We start from the raw sequence: 25,735 nt of genomic DNA on the forward strand, positions 1-25,735 counted from the left end.
TCCATCACTTCACAATTATTGAAGACTTTACAGACTCCATCGCAGATGCGATTTCGTAAATAGAGTCGAGAATAGTGAATGACTTCCAAAATTCTTTTAAGTCCTACCCTTCTTCAATTTTTGAGCGAAGTAACTTTGTTCTGTAGTTTCTATTCATAGATGCAATGACGCCTCGGTCCATAGGTTGAAGTAATGCAGTCGTGTTTGGGGGCAAACATTTGGCAACTAGTTTTCAGTTAACAGACTTAAGCATATGCGTTTCAGGATGTGAGGGGGTGTTTTGAATTAATAACACAGATTTTTGTGGCAAATTAATTGCTTTAAATGTTTTATGAGTGTTTCTGACTTGTGGTACTCCTCGAAATCACTTTTAAATCCCTCAGCTCCCTGTTGGTCACTCCTGAGCTTCTTTCCATGAAGTCATATCACCTTTATCCCATGACGTTGCTTAAAGCAAGTCAACCAACAAGATGATGTATCAAAATCCCCTTTGAAGCACAACATGTCAAAAAACTGGTTTACTTTTACAGCAATTATTGGACTTGATATTGGTGTTCCCATGTTACGAACTTTGGCTATCCAATCTACCAACGCCCTCTCTAATTCTACGTAAGACGAAGTTTTCATTGTTTTTCTTTTCTTCATGACAGAAGATCCTTCTGACATTGATGAAAATGAAAGAAGTTTGTTCTTTTGTTTTAAAATGTCTCGCACTGTCGACTTACGGACACGGTACTGAAGGCGCATAAGTTTACGGGATGTACCATTTTCCATTTTACTTATGAGTTCTAACTTTTGATTAATCGTCGACATAACTTTTCTTCATTCCTGGGACATGGTAAAAAAACAATAAAAAATGCACTGTAGCTCAACTAATGGTCAACTGAACGAACTGCTAATTAACACAAGCAAGTTAACAGCCCTATTTCACCACTGTCCAGCAGTTATGGTTAAGGTCTTTGTTTTACCCCACCGCGGACAAACAACTCTATCGTCTATTATAACAAATAAATAATGAAATTAGCCAATCGTCTTTGTTCATTACTTTACATTGTTAAGATTTGATTTCACGTACAGTGCGTCTGTGCATCCGCTTATACATATTTCGGCCTAATAGGCCTCTTCAGAACGGCTTTCACAGTCGCTCTGAACGTGAAAATAAATCATTTATGTCTTAGGAAGCAACTCTAACATGGCTTCGTATAGACGCAAATAGCGACATCTGATATTAAAATCCGTAAACTAATTTTCGAAACCAAATTCAGAATTTTGCTTTAATCTGTGCCTTCTAAGAATTGCAAGGCAAAACAGACGCACTGTACGTGAAATTTTCCTTTTTATTCCGATATACTCGGTACGAGTACTAGAAACCAATTCGCTAAGAATTTTGCTTAGTTGAGGAAATATGTTGTGGAATGCAATTTTTAGATTCCCCATGTCTCTAAAAACATCTTTATCAACGTCTGTTTTGCGTTGCGATTCTTAGAAAGCACAGATTAAAGCAAAATTCTGATTTTGGTTTGGAAAATTAGTTAACGGATTTACAATTTTTTTATATTATAATTGTAATAATAGTATATATAATATACTATAATAATAATAATAGTAATAATAGTAATCTAATTTAAAAAATAATAGAGTTTTCATTAATATTTAAAAAAGCTCCTATAGAGTCGCGGATAAACGGGAGTTGACTATAAAGAAGATGACCAAGCAGCCACAGATTGTAATGTGTAGATTTTAACAGGAATGATTTTTTTATTTGTTTTTTTTTTGAAGAAACATTACTTACCTTTGATATGTTTGTCTCCAAATCTAACCGAAATCTTATACTCTCCAGGAGCTGTGGGAAGGTACGATACCGAAACGGTACCATCTTTGTTGTCATGACAGCTGATTTCAGCTTTACTAGGACCTTCTACGGCCATTGACAAGCCTCCAGCTCCCGCTCCTTTGGTGGAAATAGTGAAGTTGCTGGGTTCTCCAGTAACGCCATGGGTAAGGCCGGGACCATACGCAGTTACGTAACCAGAACTAATTGAGTCTACATGGATTTTGTAGGGCGAACCTTGTACATGTTCTCCATTGAATTTCACAGCTAATTCGTGAACACCTAAAAAAATGGTAAAGAACGTTTTATTGCATTTGTGTCGTCAATATAAAAGTATTTGCAATGTTTTGTATGGAAATATTGAAATAATTGGATATAATACAAGCAAAACTCTTACTTGAGATTGAGACTAACAGATCTAATTTTACGAACGAATACAATTTAAAAATTGTTACACATTAAAGTAAATATTTGCTTGATAAAAAAACAAATGAACGAATCTTACCTTCTTCACGAGGATCGTATTTTATAGTTACAGTACCATCACGATTGTCTTCGATAATTGGTTTGTCAATGTTTCCGCTGGGCATCTTTATTTCGGCTAGAAAAAAAATTTAAACGTTAGTTACAGTATATTCGGTTTGTAAGTGGATATAAAATGTTCACAAACAATTTAACTGAGATTCCTAGTTTACTTGTATAGTTTGATTTCTATGTTTTACTGATTAACGAGAAGGGCTTTTTGTTCAAAGTTTTTTTTTTACTGAAGACTGAAGCCAAGAATTATATATCAATTAAATATAAAAAATTAATGGTAAGTATTATATGACTATGAAACCGAACTATTAAATTTTTACCTTTATGAGACTGGACATAAAAAGAGGACAGGAAAGTCAGAGGTTCGAAGTCAACTCCAAATCCCTTTCCTCCCACTGGAATCGACGGTACGTTTCTCAGTACAATAACTTTTTCGGCGTGGTCGTATATGGAATGGGTCACGGTCTTTAAATAGTCATCCACATAAAGTGTAGCTAGTTGTTCCCAAGTTGGTTCTTTTGGGGTGTTTATCCAAGAAAACATTGTCTAAAGACAATTTTTAAGCACATTGGGCTCTAGTACTTTGAAAATTGTTTCGGCTTCAGAAATTTTTTTGTGTACTGGTATTTTATATAAATTTTATTACATATTTTAAATATTAGATTTTGCAAACTAAGAACTTACACCACAGAAAGTTATTCTAAGAATAGAGTAAAAATGAACGATGAAAAAGTAACGATTTCCCCAAGACACTCTTCGATACAGCTGATTTTGATAAATTTGGTAATAACAATATGTTACAAACAAAATATGCAAAAGATTAAATGTCATTTTTAAGAGCAGAAAATTATATGGAAAAGTGACATAATTTTATTAAAAAAGCATAGAAAATCCTTTAAAATGGCAGTTCGTAAAATATTTTTTGTTAATTCGTTGCTGAATTATTGCAAAAATAGCTTCAAAAGCCGATTTTTTGAAAATTATTAATAACTTTTCCAAAAATGCACAAAAAACTTTTTTAATTTCTTGCTAGAATTGGGAAAATATCACAAGTATTCAGCTATAATTTCAAGAAGTTTTATCTAATAGTTATTGCAAAACGGAAATTTTTTATCCCAGAAAGCTTTTATAACATTTTTATGCATAAATTCGTCTACATGAATTCTGAAACACCAACTTAAAGAGAAACGCTTATATTATCAAATTAATTAATTTAATGGGTTATGAGATAATGGCCAACTTCAATATTTATGTATTACACTTATAAATAAAATCTTTTAATAATAAATTTTACAAAATTTTTTTTTTATTTAAGAATTAAATCTATACGTGTCAATTTTTACAACTACTGTTTCTCAAAAACATTACATTTTAAACAAATTAATTGTTATAAACTTTGTATAATTATAAATAAAAATTATGAAATTAATCGGTATATATAATTAACATTTTACAATTTACATACTTAATTTTACTATATTTATTTATAATTATACAGTTTATAACAATTAATTTGTTTAAAATATATTTGTATGGTTTTTCAGTCAATAAAAGTAACTGCAAAAATAACAAGCATAATTCAAGAAAAATTAACACGTATAGATTTGATTTTCAAATAAAACACTATTTTTTTTTGAAAAATTTATTGTTAAAAGATATTATTCATAACTATAATACATAAATACTTAAGTAACCTATTATTTCATAACTTTTTCTATTAATAATAATAACGGGAAAGTAATATTTTGCAAAATAAATATTTATTTTAAATTGTTAAACAAATTACTCGGTTAAACAAACAATTCACAAATTAACTAATTGAATTTTTATAATCTATGCAACAAGGTACCAAAAATTAAAAAAAAAACATAAATTTTCCTTGATTAGAATCGGAGATATTGTGACTTTTATAAATTTTAACTTATAAATTCAGGTTTTGAAATAGTAAAATCGATAAATGTAAAAAGGCTAACTTACGTTCTACGTTAGTTAATGAATATGTTGCATACGAGAATAATATACAATAAATTACATTTTATTTGACGTTTTTTATTTTATTTACAATTGTTGTAATTAAAAAATCAAGTTCGAGCACTAAAATACGACTCTAATAAACTTCAAGCAAAAACAAACGATATACTAAAAATTTGGCATAAACACTATATACAAAAATTTGAACCAAATGAGGAATATGACGGAAAAAATAGGGAAGATATGAATGACGGCTAGGAATTTTCTGAGCCAAGCAGTATGGAAGAATTGGAAAAGGCAATAAAGAAGCTAAAGATAAAAAGCTAGCAGAAGTGACAATTTTGACCTGGAGTTAGTAAAGTACATTGGACCAGAAGGAAGGAAATGGCTACTAAATATCCTACAAGTAGCCTGGGATAAAAGGACAATATCAGAGGAATGTGAAGTAAATATGGTCCTTCTGATCAATAAAAAAAGATGATACAACCGACTGAAGAAATTTTAGAGCTATTTGCCCGTCATCTGTTGTTTAAATTATACACTAGAATTGTAGAAAACAGACTGAGACATATGGTGGAGAGCAGAATGGAAGAAGAATAAGCAGCTTTTAAAAAATAGAGAAAAAAATAGAAATAGTAGAAAAACTATACCTGACATGCCTTTAATTTCATACGAAAAGAGAGTATATATGGAATTGCCTAGAACAACTGCAAGTACCAAGGTACATAATAGAAATAGTCAAGAGTATCTATGGAACAGTAAGAAAAATGAGAAATGGAGAGAATTTTTTTTTGTTATTTCATTTTATATTCTTATATACATCTAATGGTTGTTTTTCCTATATACTTAAATGTAGTATTTATCTGCTGTAATCATATTACAATACTGTGGTCAAAAATGAATTAATTTGTGACCACGAATTTTTTTGTTTAGATTTTTTCGCGTAGGTATATCATTGCTGCTTTATGTGTTTGTGCTCTGCACATTTCATTTAAGATCCTGCTACCAATGACGTTAACCAAGTATTTTTAAATTTTATAACTTGTTTAATATAAGTAAATTATCGGTATATTACTACTCTGTTGATTTTTTCATATTAAAATCCTCCTATTCATGACGTAAACTCCACGACATCTAAATTTAATAAATTATTTAACATTTCGATTATGTAACGCTAGTTTACATGTTTTTCACTTGTAGTTTTTCTTATATTTTTTTTTTCGAGTTACACTTAAGTGTTTGTTTACGGTATTTCATTTTTTATCGTATTTTTTATTTTCTCAACTTTTTCACTTATGCCTGTCGTTCCATTCCCCGTCTTTCATCCCCAGTTTTGAAATGGTTTCGCATCCTTCGTTTTTCAAGGACGTTCTAAATCGGCATTTTTTTTTCTACCATTGCTTTATTCTGTTATTTTTTTATCCATCTGCTGTTGCTAGTTTTTGTTAGAGCAAAATCGTGCAAACCGTTATATCTATGTAGATTCATACAAAAGTAAAATAAGAGCGATAAAAAAACCGTCGCCCGAATGGGACTTAAATAGTAAACAACTAGCTAATACGTAATACCAAAAGTCAAATTGTTTGGTCTTTGAAGATTAAAAAATACTTTCAGGCCTTTGTTTTTAAGCTATATAATTATAGGTATAGGCAAATAGATTTACAGTTTTCCAATTCCTTCAGAGTATCAAGTTAATAAAAGTAAACAATATTCTAAAAAACTAAAGCCATCGACCTGATGCATTTTTTGAATTAAAAAAATGTTTTTGTGTGAAGAGATTCACTTTTTGGCTCCGCTTCTCAATGTTGTACTTTGAAAAACAAGCTTTGGCATATTTCAACTGCGAATATTTATCTACAAAAAGAATGGCTGTGAATGTTTGACTTATTTATGATAAACACGGTTTAAAAATATTTATACTTATTAATATCAACGATCATTTCTCTAATGCTTCTTATTGGTAGTGCTAAAAGATTTATTGCTGTGTTGAGTGACGTGGAAATTCACATGAGTTGCTTTAGATAAACTGTTAAGTAGTCGAATATAGAATAAATACTATTAATTCGGGGAAATACGATTTCTCTCGGGACTATGACAAATTCAAGTATCTGAATTTTTTTTTAATTATCATAAAACCAGAGATAAAGAAACTTACAGTATTATAAAGTTCATTGAAATTTTTTGAACACTTAAATTTTTAGTTTCCCCTACTAATTTTCATTTCAGCCTCAATTTTAACAATCACTTTTTTCACTCACACTCACAAACTTTTTTTGATAAAAATATTGATAGCTTAATTCTTAAACTTTCATGTTGTATGCATAGAGTTACCGTATCTTCATTATTTTATGACTAATGTCATTGCAAAACAAAGGTCTCTGAAATGAACAAATAGAATTGCTGTTAAACTAAATGATGGATCGATCTGAAGCTTTGAGGGTTTGTTAAAGATTACAATACTCAACTTTGAGTGTAATAACAAATATCTAGGTTGATTTTTTACAATAGTTATAAACAATTAACAATTTTGCGTATTTTGCCGTTTTCGAAGAAACGAATTCATTTTACAAATTTTAGCAATCGCTTTTTGGTGTTCACTGTATCCGTCATCGTCATTCAGATGTGCTTAACTCCGCCTCTGGCAAGTGCTGGGCGGATCACGTACCTTAGTAACTACCAGTGCCGGTCTCAAGCACAGACAAACGAGGAGGCTTGGATGACAGGCTAGTAACCTATCACCGAAAAAACAAACATTACTAGGAACCGGAAAACAAGCCTCGGAATGGACGGATATTAAGGATATATTAATATTTGGGACTTGGAACGTTAGAACTTTGAATATACCAGCAGCGTTGAGTGCCTTGCTCAGTGAATTGGAAAGATAAAAGATTAGTTTGGCACCAATTTAGTAAACAAGGTAGCTAGGGAAGGGTATCCAGGACACAAAAAGACACACAATTTTGTCAAGTCGATTAGATACAGGAAATAAGGACTTCCGGGTGGCATTTATAGTCGACAATAAATTGAAACACCTTATAACAGATTTTTAAGCACTTAATCAACGAATTTGTAGGACGCGAATAAAGAATGACTTCCTCAAATTTTCCATAATAAATGTTTACTGCCCAATAAATAAGATGAGGATACCAAAGTAGCTTTTTACCAATTACTAGAGCTTACATCAGTTCTACCATATTTCCCCACAAACACATACACAAAGACATCTGGATATACCTTGGAGGATATGTTGTAAACCCAATAGACCACGTCTTGATCTTCTTCTTTAAGTGCCTTCTCCCGATCGGAGGTTGGATATCATCATCACTATTTTTACTCTATCTACTGCTGCTCTGAAGAGTTGTATAGAAGTGCATTTAAACCAGTCCCTTAAATTCTTTAACCATGACACTCTCCTTCTTCCTATACTCCTTCCTCCTCTTATCTTTCCCTGTATTATCAGCCTTAGCAGTTCATATCGCTGTCCCCTCATTACGTGTCCCAGATATTGTAACTTTCTTATTTTTATTGTGTTTATTATTTCGCATTCTTTGCCCATTTCTCGCAATACTTCCATGTTAGTTTTCTTCTGTGTCCACGCTATTCTAAGCATCCTCCTGTAACACCACATTTCAAAGGACTGTAACTTATTTATGTGTTCTTGCTTTAATCTCCAGCTTTCAAGTCCATATTGCAGTATCGAAAACACGTAGCATCTCAGTGCTCTTACTCTCAGTTCTAATCTAAGGTCTTTGTTGCAGAGAATTGTTTTCATTTTTACGAACGCATTTCTTGCTATTTCTATCCTGGCTCTTATTTAGGTTGTTTGATCATTATTGTCTGAAATCCAGGTTCCTAGGTATTTGTATTTATCAACCCTTTCCATCGATACATTTTCCAAATGTATGTATGTTGATATATTTGTTTTCTTTGTTATTATAATGCATTTGGTCTTTTTTATATTCATTTTTAGTCCCTATTTTTCACAGAAACTGTTTGTTTTGTTTAGCAGTAATTGGAGTTGTTCAGCAGAGCTTGCCATAATCACGGTGTCATCTGCATATCTTATGTTGTTAATAGATCTTCCGTTAATTATTATTCCTTCACTTTGAGATAGTAATGCTTATTCAAAAATGGCTTCACTATATACATTAAATAGTAATGGGGACATAATACATCCCTGCCTAACTCCTCTCCTGATTTCAATTTCTGGACTGGGTTGGTTATCTATTACGATTTGTGCTCTTTGATTCCAGTAGAGGTTTGTTATTATGCGTAAGTCCCTATGGTCTAGTGTCTATGTTTTTTGTCTTTGGAAGTCTTGATAGAAAAGCGATTAGCAGCCAGCATTTTGGACGTAAAAAGTAGACGTGCATGCTGCGGCTTAGACCGCCTAGAAGTTAAGGTACACTTCATATGTAAGATCAGCTGACAGGCAAAGGAAAATCAATCAAGAAAAGAATTTTAGATCTTGAAAAACTGTAAAGACTCGAAACGCAAAAGAAATTTGAATAAGCAATAAAAAAGGAAGCTAACTAAATATGAAACAAATGAAGAGAGAACATTAACAGACCAGTGGAACCTAATAAGTAGAATCACATTAACTGCAGCAAAACGGATGCTAGGAACTAATGAAAGGAAAGATGACCAACGCTTTGATGAATGTAAGGCGGCAATTTGAAGAACGAAATGAAGCACATATTTGACAAAACGAACTAGAGAAAGAAAAATGGTACTTGAAAACAAAAGACAAGACGAATAGCTGATAAACTGTGTAGACAAAATAAGAGAAAACACAAACAAACAATCTAAACAAACTAAAAACTAATCTGAAAAAATAGAAACTTGTAAAACATATTTTGACAAACTGCTGATTAAAAACTCTCACAATAATGATGTATAACACACAAAAAATGAACTATTGGAAGAATCGGAAAATGAAGAGAATGAGATATCAAAGTCGCCAACGTTAAAAGAGGTTAAAAGGGCAATCAAACTGCAGAAAAATTCCATTGGAAGGCACCGGGATGTCATGGAATACCCACAGAATTGGTCAAGTTCTCCCTTAAACGGAGAAAGGTAAATAACAAAAAGGATATCTGAGGTTATACACAAAATATGGAGACAAGAGAAAATACCAAAAGAGTGGAATAAGAATATCATCTGCCCAATCCATAAACTTTTCTGTCAAAAATATAGAGGAATCTCCTTGCTGTGTTGTAGATATAAAATATTCGCCAGTATACTTAACCATAGACTACAACCCCTCGCAGAAAAGATCATCGGAGAATATCAGGCAACTATTAAGCAGGATTTAAGCAAAGCCTAGGAACATGACGTAGATGTCTATAATACTTTTGCCTACGAGTATGAGTCAATAAACAGGGCACATTTATACAAAATATTAAGTGAATTTAAAATACCGCATAAAGATATAGTCACAGCCACAGTGTTTGGCTATTTTTGTTGATATTTCGACTGTATATGTAATCGAGCAGAAGGTACTGGGTTTTTTCTCTGGTGATGGAAATACTAATTTCAGGGCTTTCTTGTGTAGTTTTTGATTTAAAATTTTATTAATTGTTTGTTCGTTATATCCATTGTTTACTGCTATTTGCTTAATGATATTTAATTCTGTTGTATTTTGACATCTATTAGACACTTGCAGTGGGCGGGTCATCTAGTTTGAGCTAGAACAAGTGAAAGCTACCATGTACAACGTATTCTATTGGCGAAACCCCACAAACAAGACGAAGAGGCTGACCAAGGTTCAGATGATGGAATGGTGTAGACCTGGACGGCATAAACATTGGTGTTAACTAACAACTGACAAACTACAATAAATAGACACGAATGAAGGAGTAAGCTTAGAAAGGTCGAGAGTCAACTTGAGCCGTAGTACCAATGATGATGAATTTGTGTTTTAAGAAATTTATGTTATGTTTGTGTGGCTCTAGATTAACTGCTTCTTTTAACCTATTTTTAAAATTGTTTTGTGTTTACATATCTATAACTTAAGCTAAATAGTGTCTTTATTTTTAGTTTTTCCTTTATGTTGTGTAATACATTGTCGTTTTCTTTAGGTAATTTAAGGCTTATTTATGATGGAAGCAGCTCAAGCTATTTTTGTGAGACTGAAATAGTCTGAGGTATGCACATAAAAAATCTCTCTGAATTAATTATGTTATTTTTGTCCCTCTTCGTCACATTTACTAGACGGCTCAATATTTATTCAGGCGGATTTTATAAAAATATTACAAGAAACAAATGTAGGTACATCGCTCGTTAAAAAGAAGCATAAAATATTTTATTTGGTGTCTTCTCGAACTCGCTTTCAAAACTATTTTTATGCCGAGTTTATTACTCATTATATTTAATGATTTGACACTTAACAGTTATATCGATTGTGTACTATCATCAGTTAGAATTTGGCAAACAGCCTAAGATCGGTTTTTTTTTGAAAAGACATGACATTATAGAAATTCCGCATTCCTATAATAATAGTTTAAATTACTATGGTTGTTCGGTGGAACCGTGTTTTATATGAGTATAGTTACATCTTATCACTATTAATAAGTATTTAATTTAATTAATGCCCTTTTAGATTTGAAAAATTTTTAAGTATGCAAAACTTTATGTTGGCTCTGCATACTTTTGAAAATTAATAACTTTTTTTCGAAAATTTAGATTGCCAAATTACACTGGGGTGTAAAGTTACCCGAACACTCAATTTCTTTTTTTTTTTGTTGGTGTTTAGATCAAAACTTGTTTAATTTGTTTGAGTTGTATTTTATGTCTTGTTAGCGATAACTTTTTGTTCTTGTTTGAACCTGTTTAGACCTTTTGTGCGTACAACAACACTTTTACACATACGTTTTGTTATTAATGTGAAACAGTGGCTTAGTATTAATTTAAGTTTATTGTGGTACTGTACTTGATTATAATTTCGGCTGTAGGTTTTTGTATTGTCTCCTGTTTAAAACTTGCATTAAAAAATTATGACACCAGAGGAAGTATGTTGTTGTTTGTTTGGGTTTATATGACTGCGGACACTAAATCCATTCGCCAATCTTCCAATTTTTACTCATTTTTTCATTAGTCATTGTTTCTTATACAATCTTATCCTAAATCTATTACTAAGTAAAAGAGAAAGTAGAACAAGCTGTTGCTTTACAGGATGATGGACGGAGAATTGGTTACATTGCAAATGCTTTAGGAATTTCTCGTAAGTACAGTGTTTGATGCAATACAAAGATTTCGGGAAACATGGCAATACACCAGGAGGCCAGATTAAGGTAGACGAAGAACCACAAGCCACTTTAAAGATCGCTTTCTTATACATCGATCGATCGTACAATATATCAGCACCAGTACTTGTTCAACGATTAAATGATGCCCATAGAAACACAGTTTCCGTTTATACCGTTCGAAGACGCTTAAATGAATATGGATTAAGGTCCAAAATACCCGTCACGGGACCTCTATTAACAGCAGATCATCGGAGGCAACGTTTACACTTCGCTCGTGAACATCTTAATTAGGGTGTTGACAATTGGACTGCTGTGCTTTTCACAGATGAATCAAGATTTAACAGATGCTCATCAGATGGGCGGCCTAGGATATGGAGAAGAGCTGGTGAACGTTATCAGTAATGTGGTTTTACTCCGAGAGTTCAATTTGGTGGAGGTGGTATAATGGTGGTATAATGGCATTTCCCTAGAACGTATACAGAACTTGTTACAATTCAAGGGGACAATTTGGACGCTCAACTGTATATTCAGCAATGTTTGTAGGTTACAAAAACGTTCGAAAAATACTCGAAATAATAGTCATATTTAAAAATTGTTAAAGAAGGAGCGAATTTTCCTTCTGCATTAACTGTGAAAACCGTAGTTACAATTTCCTTATTTGATGAAGTTCGTTCATCACGGATTTTTTCCTCGCGGTCCAATTACAGTACTACTTTTTGGAGCTAAACATAAACATGTTTGGTAGCACTCCTATCGCTTCAATTTATACGAACATCCGAACCATTTACGTATTTTCACTTTAGTTACTGCGCCTCTACGACCATGAATGTATTCTGCTTTCTCCTGGGAAAAATTGTCTTGTGCCCGTTAAGGAAGCTGTAATACCTTTTTTGTCATGGCGACCATTGACAAAAGGATTTAAATATTTGCCTCTCGAACAAGTTTTTGCACAGAACTCAATAACCGGGCTTTTCCAATTGGAAACCCCATTCTAGCACAAGTTAATATCCATTTAACTAGGAGGTCTTGTCTCCTTTCCCAAGTAAAGTCGAATCTGGAGAATTTCCAAAAAGACGAAAGACTCATTGGATTTGCGATGGAGAAAAACATGGTTGTCAGAAGCACACAACTAAAACGGAAAGAGATATACAAAAGTACGTGGGTCTTTCTAGATGAAAAGACGGGGAAAAAGATAGATAATATTATGACTGAAAGTAGATATATGAATACCATTCAAAAGGTAAGAAGTATAAGAGGAGCTGAAATCGATTCAGACCATTACCTCATTAAAGTCATATATGGGGGGAGGAAGAAAGAAAAAGTGAAAATGAATAATAAAACGAGGAGAAAGTATAATAGTAAAAAAGCCTGGCAATAAATTAAATCTGTCGTAGGAGAAGCTAGCGAGAAAATAGTTAAAGGCGACTTCAAGCAAAGTAAAAATAAAGATTGGTTCAACGAAGAGTGTTAGGTGGTAGAAAAGAAACAAAAGAAGACCAGACAACAATTATCAACAGATAATAGAACCAGATCTGACCAAACAACTACTAAAACTAATCCAAAAAATAATAGAACAAGACAGAATTCCTAAAGAATGGAGATCAAGCATCCTAATACCACTCTCCAAAAAGGGAAACAAATCGGACCGGGAACATTACAGAGGAATTAATTTATTAAACACAACACTAAACTATAACACTAGCGATAACAAATGAACTGAATGTAATTATAACACTAGCAGAAGAAAAACAAGGTTTTAGGTCGGGAAGGTCATGCACCGACGAAATATTTATAATGAGGCAAGTGCAAGAAACATCATTAGAATACAATAAACCGGCATATCTATGTTTCGTGGACCTTAAGAAGGCATTTGACCGGGTCGAATTAAAGGATGTTATCCACTTATTGTAGGTACGCAAGAGAGATACCTTTAGAAATAATCAAAATTATCGAAAATATCTACCAAAACAATACAATAAAAGTAAAAGTAGAAGGGGAACTAACTGACCCTATTGAAGCTGGCTGTAGGATAAGACAGGAAGATTCCCTGAGTCCTCTATTGTTCAACCTGATTATGTAGAAGAAACTGAAAACTAGAAGAACTAACTGACCCTATTGAAGCTGGCAAAAGGACAAGACAGGAAGATTCACTGAGTCCTCTATTGATCAACCTGATTGTGGATGAAATGATAAAAAAATAAGAGGATACCAAATGGGAGAAAAAAAAATTAAAATAATCTGCTATGCAGACGACGCAATGCTACTCTTTCAAAGTGAAGATAATTTACAACGTACGCTGCACCAATTTAATCTTACAAGAGTACCAGGTTGGCTTTAGAAAGGACAGATCTACTATAGATCAAATCTTCTCCTTAAATAAGATACAGACAACTTGTTACAAAGGTAAAGTTTATCTGCACGTTTTGTTTTAAGTTTTTAAACAAGCTTATAAACAAGCATCCACTACATCATTTATCATAGTGTTAGAATGCACAATCATGAAAAATGAGCACCAGTGCTTAGCATTTGCTGATGATCTAATAACCTTAACAAGAACTGCTAAAGAATTAAGAACAGTGGTGAAGAAAATTATTGAAGAAGCAACTACGTAGGGATTGGAGCTAAATGAAGACAAAACCAAAATATGATCATCATGAACAAATAAAGAAAATTCTAGTGTGAGGTCTGTAAGTGGTAAAAAGTATACTTTTAAAAGGGTGGACAATTTTGAACGACTGGGTGTAGTATTTAATGAAAATAAAAAAGAGCTATGGGAACTCCAAGTCAGAATAGCGAAAAGCAATAAAAATTTAGGCAGTTTAAGAGCCCAAATAATTTGAAAATACGTTTCTAGACAAGGCAGACTCCGAATATATAAAACAGTAATTACACTAAAAGAAATATATGCCTGCGATGCATGGGCATTAAAAGAAGGAAAAGGATGCTCTGGAAAGTTGAGAAAGGAAAATATTGAGACGCGTATTCGAAGGAAGGGAGAGAAAAGACGGGCGGGAGAGAAGAACCAATAACGAATTAATAGCTTTGTACAAAGAACCTAGCATCACCAGGTTCGTCAAGTCGCAAAGGATCAGATGTGTCGGATATATAGAAAAAATGGCAGCGAACAGAAGGCCTAAACTAGTTATAACCAACAAACCAATCGGTCCCAGAAGAAAGTGGTGGATCAATAAAGTGGAGGAAAATCTTAAGCACGTGATGGTGAGGACTGGAAAAGTAAATCTCAAAACAGAAGTGAATGGAGAAATATTGTTCAGCGAATCCTTTAGAGCAGTTATTACTCTAACTAGTTAATTTATTGATTTATAAAAATGGTCTTAACGACCTGTTTTGCTTAAAAAATATAATAAACTTAATATTTAGCATTAAATTAGTTATTAGATTTATTAGTAATATCTGAAGAAGTTATAGTTTTCCATTTTACATTTTAGAAGAGCTATAACATATTATTTACTGACTCATATACCAAGCTGTCTATTAAAGATAATAAACAAAGTATTCTGAAAGGCTGTGAGTTCTTAATTATTTCGAGAAAAGAATTTTAAGTAATTAAAAGCCTCTTTACAAAAAATAACAATCAATGGATGTTTCAGCCATTAAGCGTTGATCTACAAAACTAAAAGGAATAATACATAGCAGTTGATCGGCGGCATTTTGGCACCTGCCGTAAACGTAAGACATGCCAACATCATACATAAAAACTTGCTTACTAGCTATCAGTTTTATATTTCTAAAATTGAGGCGATTTAAGAAAAGTTGGCGTCCGGGAGTTTATTAAATATATTTAATAAACTCATAAATAATTTTACAACCGCCGTCACAGGTTGGCGCTAAATTTATATCAGAAAACGTGATCCGGATACTCTAGCGATCTAAAACTAAAAATTATATTGATAGGACATGCTTTTAACTGCTTATGTTACGAAAGCTTTTATTCTAGTTTTTAACTTTATTAAATTAATTAGTAAAATACGAATCAAATCAGATGCGCGGAAAAATCTTAATACTAAGCTTAAGATCAATTGCTATTGAAAGACATACAAGAAACAATAGCTACGAACGAAAAAGATTTTGATGGGAATGGATTATTTGAAATTAAAAAATAAAACAAGAAAATTATGTAGAAATGCATTAAAAAAATATTTTGTCAGCTTATTAAGCGCTGAGTTTGATAAAGCCAGCAGAACGTACAGCGGTAAAGTACAGCACCTGTGGATAAATTGATAAAACTGCACAGTCGTTTCAAAAGAAAAAATAAGTCAATGAAATTGTGGGAACAGATGATATACCTGTATGACCAGTATCAATAAAAGTAATTTGATTTAGAGGTAAAATACATATACGGATTTTCTACGGCTATCACCGCCTCTCGTTCCGATTTTTCCTGTTTTTTGTCATCAGAAAGTTTTTCGTTGTAATTATTTTGTCCTCGATACCGTCATACCCCAGTATATATGTAAAGAAATCAACGATTTTACGTAAAAATCTTATACAGGTTATTGAAGGTTCTAAAAGATATATGAGGTATAGCTGAGGACACAATTTTCTAGGTGGAAATAGCGAAAATCCATCACTGCGTGGAAGAAATTGAAAGGTAGAAAATAATGCAACGTTCAAGGCAGCGCTTAATTCTGTAGAGGTAAATTCTAAGCTAGTATGGGATTTAGGGTGCCCTAAATAAACTAGGAGACCGTTGGAAGGTTGGGGAAGTCTGGGTACTAGGGCACAAGCGTCATAAGGGCAATGAAAAAGCAGATGAAATTGGCAAACAAGGCTCATTAACGCCATTTGTTTTGACTAGAACTCTTCTGCGGCGTTGAAAAGGCAGTAACAATAACAGCTACAAGAAAGTGGGTAGTACATAAATATCTGGAATGGTGGAGCAATTGACCAGGACAAAGGCAGGCGAAACAGTTCATTATAGAATATTCGCCAAAATTTACAGCAGATGTAATCTAAGCAAAGACAGGAAGGTAGCCATAGTAGGTCTGTTAACAGGGTACTGTAAGCTGAATAGGCAGTTGAAGTTGATGGGATTGGCAGATGATTCAATGCAGATTCTTTCACCTAGACGAATAAACAGCAGAACAGATTTTATGAATGTGCCTGACAAATGAGGGGTTCTTTACATTAGGCGAAGAAAAGCCACCGGTGAAGCTTTTAGACTTTTTAGGCTCAGGCTAGAGAATGCAATGTAGGATTAGAGGACCACAATATATCTAAAAAAAGTCGCAGTGGAATAGGCCAAATGTCACCTCATTAAATATATCTAGCCGATAACAAATCATTGAAGACGTATAGCTGCTTTTTCTTTGTTTTTATTTAAACAATCATAACAATTGAATAAATCATTTTGTGCATATAAAACATTTTGTATACATTTTAGAGAAAAATGGTTTAAATAAAAGTTGTAAATCCTAAAAAGTTCCTAATTTGCAAATTTCTAAATTAAAATCCATAAACAGTTGACCGAGATAATTGCAAAAAACCCTTATTTTTGCAATAATATATAAATGTTAATAACTTTGTTTTGTTGCATATATAAATGTAATAACCTACTTGAAATTATGCCAATTAATGAGTTATTGAAGTGTGCTAAATCTCAACTAGATCGACCAAATAGTTTGTAAGTTATTCAATTTGTTTTTCCCAGAGAGCAATTATTTAAACAACTGTACTTGCCCAAACAGTGATTCTAGAGGTTTTTATCAGATCGCAATAGTTTCATTGAGACTTCTAAGATTTAAGATTTAAGAATTGTATTAAAAGAAATTCAACATTTTATCAAAATTTATATTAAAAAAACATTTTGAAAAAGGGGGCTCAATTTTTAGCTCATAAACATTTATAATAACTTTGATATTTTTTATGTGATGTGTAAGTAGGCTCAATGAAAAGTTGGTGAAAAACCACAATTTCAAAAAAAAACTCAAACCTTCTATGACCAATAGGCAACAAAATAGCATTTTGTTGCCTATTGGCCGTATAAAACATTTTGTATACATTTTAGAGAAAAATGGTTTAAATAAAAGTAGTAAATCCCAAAAAGTTCTTAATTTGCAAATTTCTAAATTAAAATCCATAAACAGTTGACCGAGATAATTGCAAAAAACCCTTATTTTTGCAATAATATATAAATGTTAATAACTTTGTTTTGTTGCATAAATAAATGTAATAACCTACTTGAAATTATGCCAATTAATGAGTTATTGAAGTGTGCTAAATCTCAACTAGATCGACCAAATAGTTTGTAAGTTATTTAATTTGTTTTTCCCAGAGAGCAATTATTTAAACAACTGTACTTGCCCAAACAGTAATTCTAGAGGTATTTATCAGATCGCAATCGTTTCATTGAGGCTTCTAAGATTTAAGATTTAAGAATTGTATTAAAAGAAATTTAACATTTTATCAAAATTTATATTAAAAAAACTTTTTGAAAAAGGGGGCTTAATTTTTAGCTCAAACATTTATAATAACTTTGATATTTTTTATGTGACGTGTAAGTAGGCTCAATGAAAAGTTGGTGAAAAACCACAATTTCAAAAAAAAACACAACCTTCTATGACCAATAGGCAACAAAATAACATTTTTTATATATAATTATATATTATATATTTTTTATATAATACTTTTAGTCCGTCTCGGTATATGTCATCTATAAAATGGATCATAAAACTTAGATTTTGGTTTATAACCTGAATATTTTTCAGCAATTAATGTTAATAAACAATGGGAATGTAATAAAAATGCTATATTGATTCCTATTGGTTATAAAAGGCTATCTTTTTAAAGATTGTGTTTTTTACAATCTTTTCAGTGAGCCTACTTACAAGCGCGTGACATAAAATAATATCAAAGTTATTATAAATGTTTATAAGCTAAAAAGTTGGCCCTTTTTCAAACGGGCTCTGCAGTCGTCCTTAAACGAAGTTACCTGTCTTTTTTTCTACCTCATTTATATTGAGGTTCAGTTTTATTTGATTTCTGGCCCTTTAAAACTTCGATCTACTGCTTTTAGCTTTACTCTAGTGACCCCCATCACTGTAGAGTATAACGCTTTTATATACATAGATGGTTTTGTTTTCCTTTTGCTCGTCTTATATGTAACAAAAGAAGATAGAAGACTGGAATGTTTTTGGAAAATTAGCTCTTATATTGGACAACAAAAATCAATTTTTTATTTTTCGGTATATATATTTTTTCCTCATCATCCGGCTATTCACATACGCGGCTCAATCTTGCGATACGAACGGAGGAAATAATATCAAGACTTCAAGTAACATAAAGAATAATGGAACTAACAATATTAAATATAGCGTCAGAATAAAAAATCAGAAAATACTGAATAAGAAACAAACCAAAAATAAGAATCAACAAAAAGAGTTAAGTAACTGAAGTGTAAGTTTGCTGCAAGATGAGAGGATACCACATACAAAAAATTATTAAATGGAGACTATTATATAGGAAACGCAATCGATGAGTTTTAATACCAAATCATCAGAACACTTTAAACAGTCCTGTACCGATATTAATTTTGGATAATTCTAAGGGAATCCTAACAAAAATCGAAGTTCTTTGAAGTTGTAGTTCAAAATGAAACGTATTACTAACATGAGCAACGAAAAAATAATAAAAAACAAGTCTATCTACATAAAATACTTGTCTATGATATATATCTTAAAACCCCCGTCATAATTGGCTTAAACCGCTGTGTTCACGTTAAGGGATGATATTTTGAAATCTTTGAATAGTATAAACATAAAAAAGAACACTTACAATTTTTTTCAGTGAAAATAAGTAACAAATTTAATAAAAGATAATATAAATAAATGGCTAGTGACAAAGATTGATTTAAAAATAATTTATCTTAAAAATTTATCTGATGAATTGCTGGGATATCGCTAGGAAATTTTAAATATTCGACCTATCAACATTTACAAATCAGATCCATTAATTTCTTTGTCAGAATAAATTTATATAAAACAGTCCTGTATCTAGACAGTATTTCTAGTTTTTCACACCAAAGAGTTTCAATAGTCATTTTTTTAACTAATCAAATATGAATAATGTGTACATCGCAAAATTTGTTTTCCAATTATTTTATAAAATTAGGGAATACTTCACTTTGTACAAAAAATATTAATTTTATAAATTTTTTGTAAAAAAATTTCAAATGGCACAAACAATTTTTGTACGTACAACAGTTCAGAATGAAGGTGTTACTGAAAATGGAATGGAAACAATGGAACATACCATTGATAAAACCGTTAATGACTTTTTTGCCAATGAGATACATACAAATTGGTATAAAACATCACATTAAGTGAAAAGGTGTTTTTGTGTGAAAAGGTGTTTTTGTGTGAAGAGAGTTGGAAAAGAGGTGAAAAAAATGGACATAAAACAATGAGAAATACCTTTATTAGACCGGCAAAAGTTACGGAAAGCAGTAAACTAGCCCACGAGTCAGTTACGAGTTGTAGAAATTCAAAAGAAGAAGTAATGTTGTGTAATGTTAATCAAGATTACATTTTTAAAGGTCTTAAACGATGGACATATTATTGGTGAAATAGTATAGTTGCCCATCCACAATTCTATAGAACACCGTTGTAAAGGTATGCTAAAATTGACGTTAGAATTTAATATTGAATTAACATTGAATTAGAATTTTCGATATTTATAGAATGATTTACGTTAGCATTGATAACACATTGTATTAGAGTCAAGTTAATAGGTCATTGTATGAGAGTCAAGTTGAGTTCATAAATAAACTTTTTTCCACGGTTAGAAAACAAGAGTAAATCAGATGGAAGGGTTGCTAATAGATTCTTTTAAGGATTTAGTTATAGGGTATAAATACATGTACAATATATAATATATCCCAAAACAGGATAAATTTGCCAGATATATTTAATATGCTCTTAACGACAGCGTTTATAGTATTTTTGTATGAAGAATACGATTGCATATAGATGTATAACATATATCTTTACAATAAGTTCCAAAAAGATAATTTTTTTATAAATTGTTCAAATGAAGAACAATAAAAAAACCTAATCATTTTGTGTTTATTAAGAATAATGGATGTTAAGCCACTTAATGCCTGAGAATAAGTCAATTAAATGAAATTAAACTCTTGGTGAAAAAAAAAAAATAGAGAATGAAAATATATTTATACAAAAAAAATATTTTTTAGTTTAAATATATTTAAAACTATATATTATATTAAATATATTTATAAACTATATATAAAAGGTTTCATTATTGATCATTTAATCTAAAGAAATTAAAAATTTTTGAAATATATGAAATTTTTTTCAAAAATTTTGGTTTTGTCTTTATAACCAGAAAATGAAGAATTAGAATATTGTGCCAAAATGTTTGCCAAATTAGTCGTTAAATGCAGTTATATGTTTCAAAAGCGAGTTCTAAATTAATTAATAAGATTGCATAGCATGTTGTTTAAATATTATTTCTAAAAGTTGACCATTTCAGTTTTCATTTTTATCAATAATAAACAAGAAATTAAAAACAAAAATATTCTTTAGGGTAAATTTCATCACAAAATTATCTTAAATACACTACTAACTTGTAACCACCACTACACAAGTTTCTGCAAGCCGAAATATTTTCAAAGTCATCTTAATATGTTCTTTTGAAATCTCATACTTTACCTTCTTAAGGATATTAAATTAAAAAAAAATAAATCAGTTTCCTAACTGTGCTTAAATTCTCTGTGAAATTAAAGCTAGATCCACAAAAAACTACGAAGCACACTAAAACATGTCCTCACTGAGACCCGGACTGCGCGAATCAAAACTCCAGTCAAGACTGATTTCTGATCTTGAGAATCTTTGGTAAAGATTTTATCAGTGAGGTGGAAAAGTAGGAATCAGCACCGGACTCGCCGGGGAGTAGCGGGCGATGTATCTTTGGCTTATTTTAAGAAAAAATACGTAAATAGATCAAGAAAATGGCTTATTTTTTGGTTGTTTATGCCAGAAATGAATCTGCATAAAAACAAAATACTTGGTCAAGCTAATGGACGTACTTATTTTGATGTTTTTATGGAAATGTTATACATACTTTAACATTTGATACACTGAATGAAGATGTTTTTTAAACGTTTATAAACCCCGCCTTTTCTGTTTTTTAAGTTCTACAAGAATCTGAAACAAAAGCAAGAGGAACTGGTAGGACTCAGTGTTTATTGCAATTTCCCTTTTTCGTCTATCTGTCACATTAATGTTTTTATTCACAGTTTAAGAAATACATTCAATTTTTCTATAACTTTTTAATAAAGATCTTCATCATAGGAAGACTGGGTTTGTGTGACCTGCCAATCCCATTGCTTAATGACAGGAAAAATTATAGTAGCAACCACAACATAATTGTGGATTTAAAAAAAAACACTCCTAAACACACAACAATACTATTTCAACATATTATATGTTTTCTTTTAGGAAAAACATCCCAAAAAACAACCACAGACAGCATTAAAAATATACAGTAAAAGGTTTTAGTTGATTAGACGAATTAAATTAATTAAATGAAAATTGGCTTTCAAATTTTAAACGGACTGAAGGACAAAACAAGAAATAATGGTATACGAAGTAAAACAAGACGACCATTTAATATTTTCTTTAGTTCTGTTGATATCAGGAATAAATAAATTGATGATTTTTTAGGAAAAATTGTACGAAAAAATTTCGTGCCTGATCTGCCTTATGTATTCAGTTAAGATGTATTTTTTTATATTAAGGTGAACTTGACAATGTTAATAATTGTTCAAACAATTTACTATGTATTTTTATGTTATAAAATGTAGTATTTACTATGTATTCAAAGTACATAATTTCAATTTTTTTAAGAAGAAAAAACCCATTTTTGTTCCTGCTTAACAAATTTACAGAATTCTGTTCGGTCCTGGAAATGAATTTAATATAAACTGGGAAACTCACGAGTGTTGGAGCCTCGACAGCTGTGCAGAAGCATGCTAAATTAATAATATTTGACAGTCTAAAAATACCAAAATATGTTTTGATGTAAAAATTAGGTTGCGACTAGGATGGGGTTTTATTTTCGTTAAGTATTGAAATTAATATTTTGCGCAATTAGAAACCCAACTGCAGTTGTTACCTGGACAACTCCGTTGAAAGATTGACAAAGAATCTAAATGTTTTTGGGAACTTTTACGACAGGATGACACTTGGTATGTTAAAAACATATCATTTTAGAAATTTACTGGACTTAACTTCGCAGATTTTAAACTAAATCGTCAAAAACTTAATGTTTTAGTTAGTACACTTTACTAAACATTCAAATCAAGTAATAAACAGTTTTTCTACTTTTAAAATCGTTAAAAAGTTTTTTTACTAATCGTGTATTGAGCTACTAAACACTACAGCCCAAATTGACCCTTGGCCTCCTACAAACTATGCATCTAAAGACGGCCTCTCACCGTTCGTGGATGTCGGCTGTCGGGATGTTGTCTGGTTTACATCGGCAAAGAGAAACAGAAAATCGATATTAACAATAAAAAAAAACAACGGTTGGAATCCCACGTTACTGTAAAATTACCTACCCCAAAATGTAGGCGGACAATTCCGATGGTGAAGTTCCGATAGTGAAGAATTTCGAATCAATGGTTAAGTCTGTTGTACGCTCTCAGTGTTGGCGGTAAAAATTTTAGTAAGTTGGGTAATTTATACAATAATAAAAATAAGTCACGTCGGAATGTTTGATGGGGTTAGTATGTGCTATAAATCGCTTCCAATTTCCTTTAAACTGTGTTAATTTACCGACAAAAGCCGGAACAAAAGAATAAATAGACAGTTTTGCCCTATCCCAGAATCTTAATACAAATATTTAGGGTAAAAACGGTATTCTACGTTGGGTTTGTTCACGTTTTTATATTTTATCTTTTTCTATATCGTATTTTCTATTTCTTCAAGAAAAGGCTACGGAAAATGTAAGGGGATGAAGTGTCAGCCTAGGCGCAAAATTTGCTAGACGTGAGAACATGGAGACGATTATTCTACTGTAATATTATTTGTACGATATTAAAAAATATATAAATGTTTATGTCCTTGGAGTATTATACCTCTCCGCGACCATTAGTGAATGCAATGATTCCGTAATTATTAACATAATAGGCATTAAAAATTCTCATTCTTGAGGTACAATAAATATTTTGAAATGTCTTATTTTTACGTGTTGTGCATGGGTTTCCATTATATGTAAGGGAGAGTATGCTCAACGAAATACATACAATATTGACATGTATTACAAAGCTGTCAGAGCCAGGTATAAACGCGGCGTCCTAGTTATTTTGAAAGTTTTAAAGTGATAAAAAAAAATTAATGAAAAATTAGTCCGAAAATGTTTGAATCACATTCTTGTATTTTCTTACAAAAATGGAAATCATCGAATAACTATGTAACTAAGAAATTCAAGATTTTACAGAAGAAAATGTTAAGTAATTCTAAAAATATTTATAAAAAGGTAATAAAAATTATAATTTCAAAATCAACTCACCATCAAATTCACCACGGAAATAGAAAAAAAAATTTCTTACTTTTCTGGATGCGTTAATCACAAAAGAGCACTGAGGAGATGCAACCAAAGTTTACAGAACCCATACCAACAGATATTTAAATTACCATTCAAAGCAAAACGTAAACATCAAAAAAGGAATTATTAAATCATTAAATGATAGAACCCGAATCACCCGCTCTCATCAACATCATCAAGCCTTCATTTATCACGTCCACTGCTGGACATAGGCCTCCCTCAAACTTCTCCTGCTCTAATGAAAATGAATTTCAGGAAGAAAAAACCTTCTAACAAAGGTTTTGACAAAAAATGACTACCAATTGTCATTTATAAACAAGGAATTTCAAACTATTGAAGAAAGGAAACAAAAAACACCACAAGCAATCCAAAAACACTTACAAGAAGGGATACAAAGATGGCAATAATACCATATGTAAAGGGCTTATCAGAAAAATTGAAAAGGGTAGAAATAAGTTCATTATCACAACTACATTTAAAACAACCAATGCACTGAGATCTATCCTATCTAAAACCAAACCCAAAAACGCACAAGAAACCTCAAAGAATTGCATCTATAAAATACTCTGTGAATGCAACAATTTATATGTGGGAGAAACCACAAGACATCCGTTAATTTTTAAAAAAACATAACCTACAACAACTTTGTTGGTTATACATTTTCGCACAATTTTTTAAAATAATCTTTCTTGAGAACGATTCCCGGAGTGGAAATCGAATTTTCGTTACAATCGATTGTGGCTTAATCCCATACAAATATAATATTTAAAGTAATTACTTATAGAGCTAAAATTAATACTGTTACAAGAATTAATATTAAACTCAACAGTCTTCCGCGTTAAACCGCGTCGATTATCATTGCGCCGAGCTTTCGACATCCTCTTTGATGTCTTCTTCAGGGCTTCCGAGGTCTCAGTCTCCCAAGCCCCCAGATACTACTACACTGATAACTAACCAATGCATTGGTAATTCATTGGTTAGTGATCACTGTAGTAGTGTCTCAGTCTGGAAGACTGAGACTTCGGAAGCTCTAAAGAAGACATCAAAGAGGATGTCGAAAGCTTGGCGCAATAATAATCGACGCGGTTCAACCCGGAAGACTGTTGAGATTAATATAAATTCTTGTATTAGTATTAATCCTAGCTCTAGGTTTAATTGAGCTATATTAGTAACAGGTGACATGTATCTAGAACTCGTAGACACTGTAAACGACTGCTTTCGTAAAGTAAATAGGTGGATGACGAATAACGACCTGGAACTTGCAGGCAACAAGACCGAAGCGGTCACTCTGAAAGCCCCGAGAGCCGGGCCAGATTTGATATTCCAACTAGGTAGTAATGAGCTAAAATCAACTAACTGTGCTAAATATCTAGGCATTGATCTAGACAGAGGCCTACGCTTCACGAAACATCTTTCGAGAGTGGTTAAGAAGGCCTACGAACAGACAGCAGCCATCCAGAGAATAATACCCAAGATAGGTGGGCCTAGCAGCAACAAGAGAAGATTGTACCTAGACGTTGTACAATCGACCCTCCTATATGGAACCCCCGTCTGGATAGAT

General features: G+C 31.9%; 1 protein-coding gene across 5 annotated transcripts in view; it reads right to left on the bottom strand.

Annotated features, from left to right (window-relative positions):
• cher (filamin A protein cher) overlaps positions 1 to 25,735 on the bottom strand; it is a 250,920-nt gene that overhangs the window by 22,793 nt on the left and 202,392 nt on the right. For 4 of the 5 annotated variants that reach the window (XM_072546795.1, XM_072546800.1, XM_072546797.1 and 1 more), the window contains 2 exons: positions 2,337 to 2,432; positions 1,793 to 2,113 (listed from right to left, as the gene is read on the bottom strand). In XM_072546795.1, coding sequence (XP_072402896.1) covers positions 1,793 to 2,113; positions 2,337 to 2,432 — 417 coding nt within the window. Of the gene's footprint in view, positions 1 to 1,792; positions 2,114 to 2,336; positions 2,433 to 2,688; positions 2,915 to 21,275; positions 21,423 to 25,735 lie in introns of those variants that run through there. The other variant, XM_072546796.1, reaches the window with a different exon arrangement.

The sequence above is a fragment of the Diabrotica undecimpunctata genome, chromosome 10, assembly GCF_040954645.1.
Source record: "Diabrotica undecimpunctata isolate CICGRU chromosome 10, icDiaUnde3, whole genome shotgun sequence".
NCBI classification, from domain to species: Eukaryota; Metazoa; Arthropoda; class Insecta; order Coleoptera; family Chrysomelidae; genus Diabrotica; species Diabrotica undecimpunctata.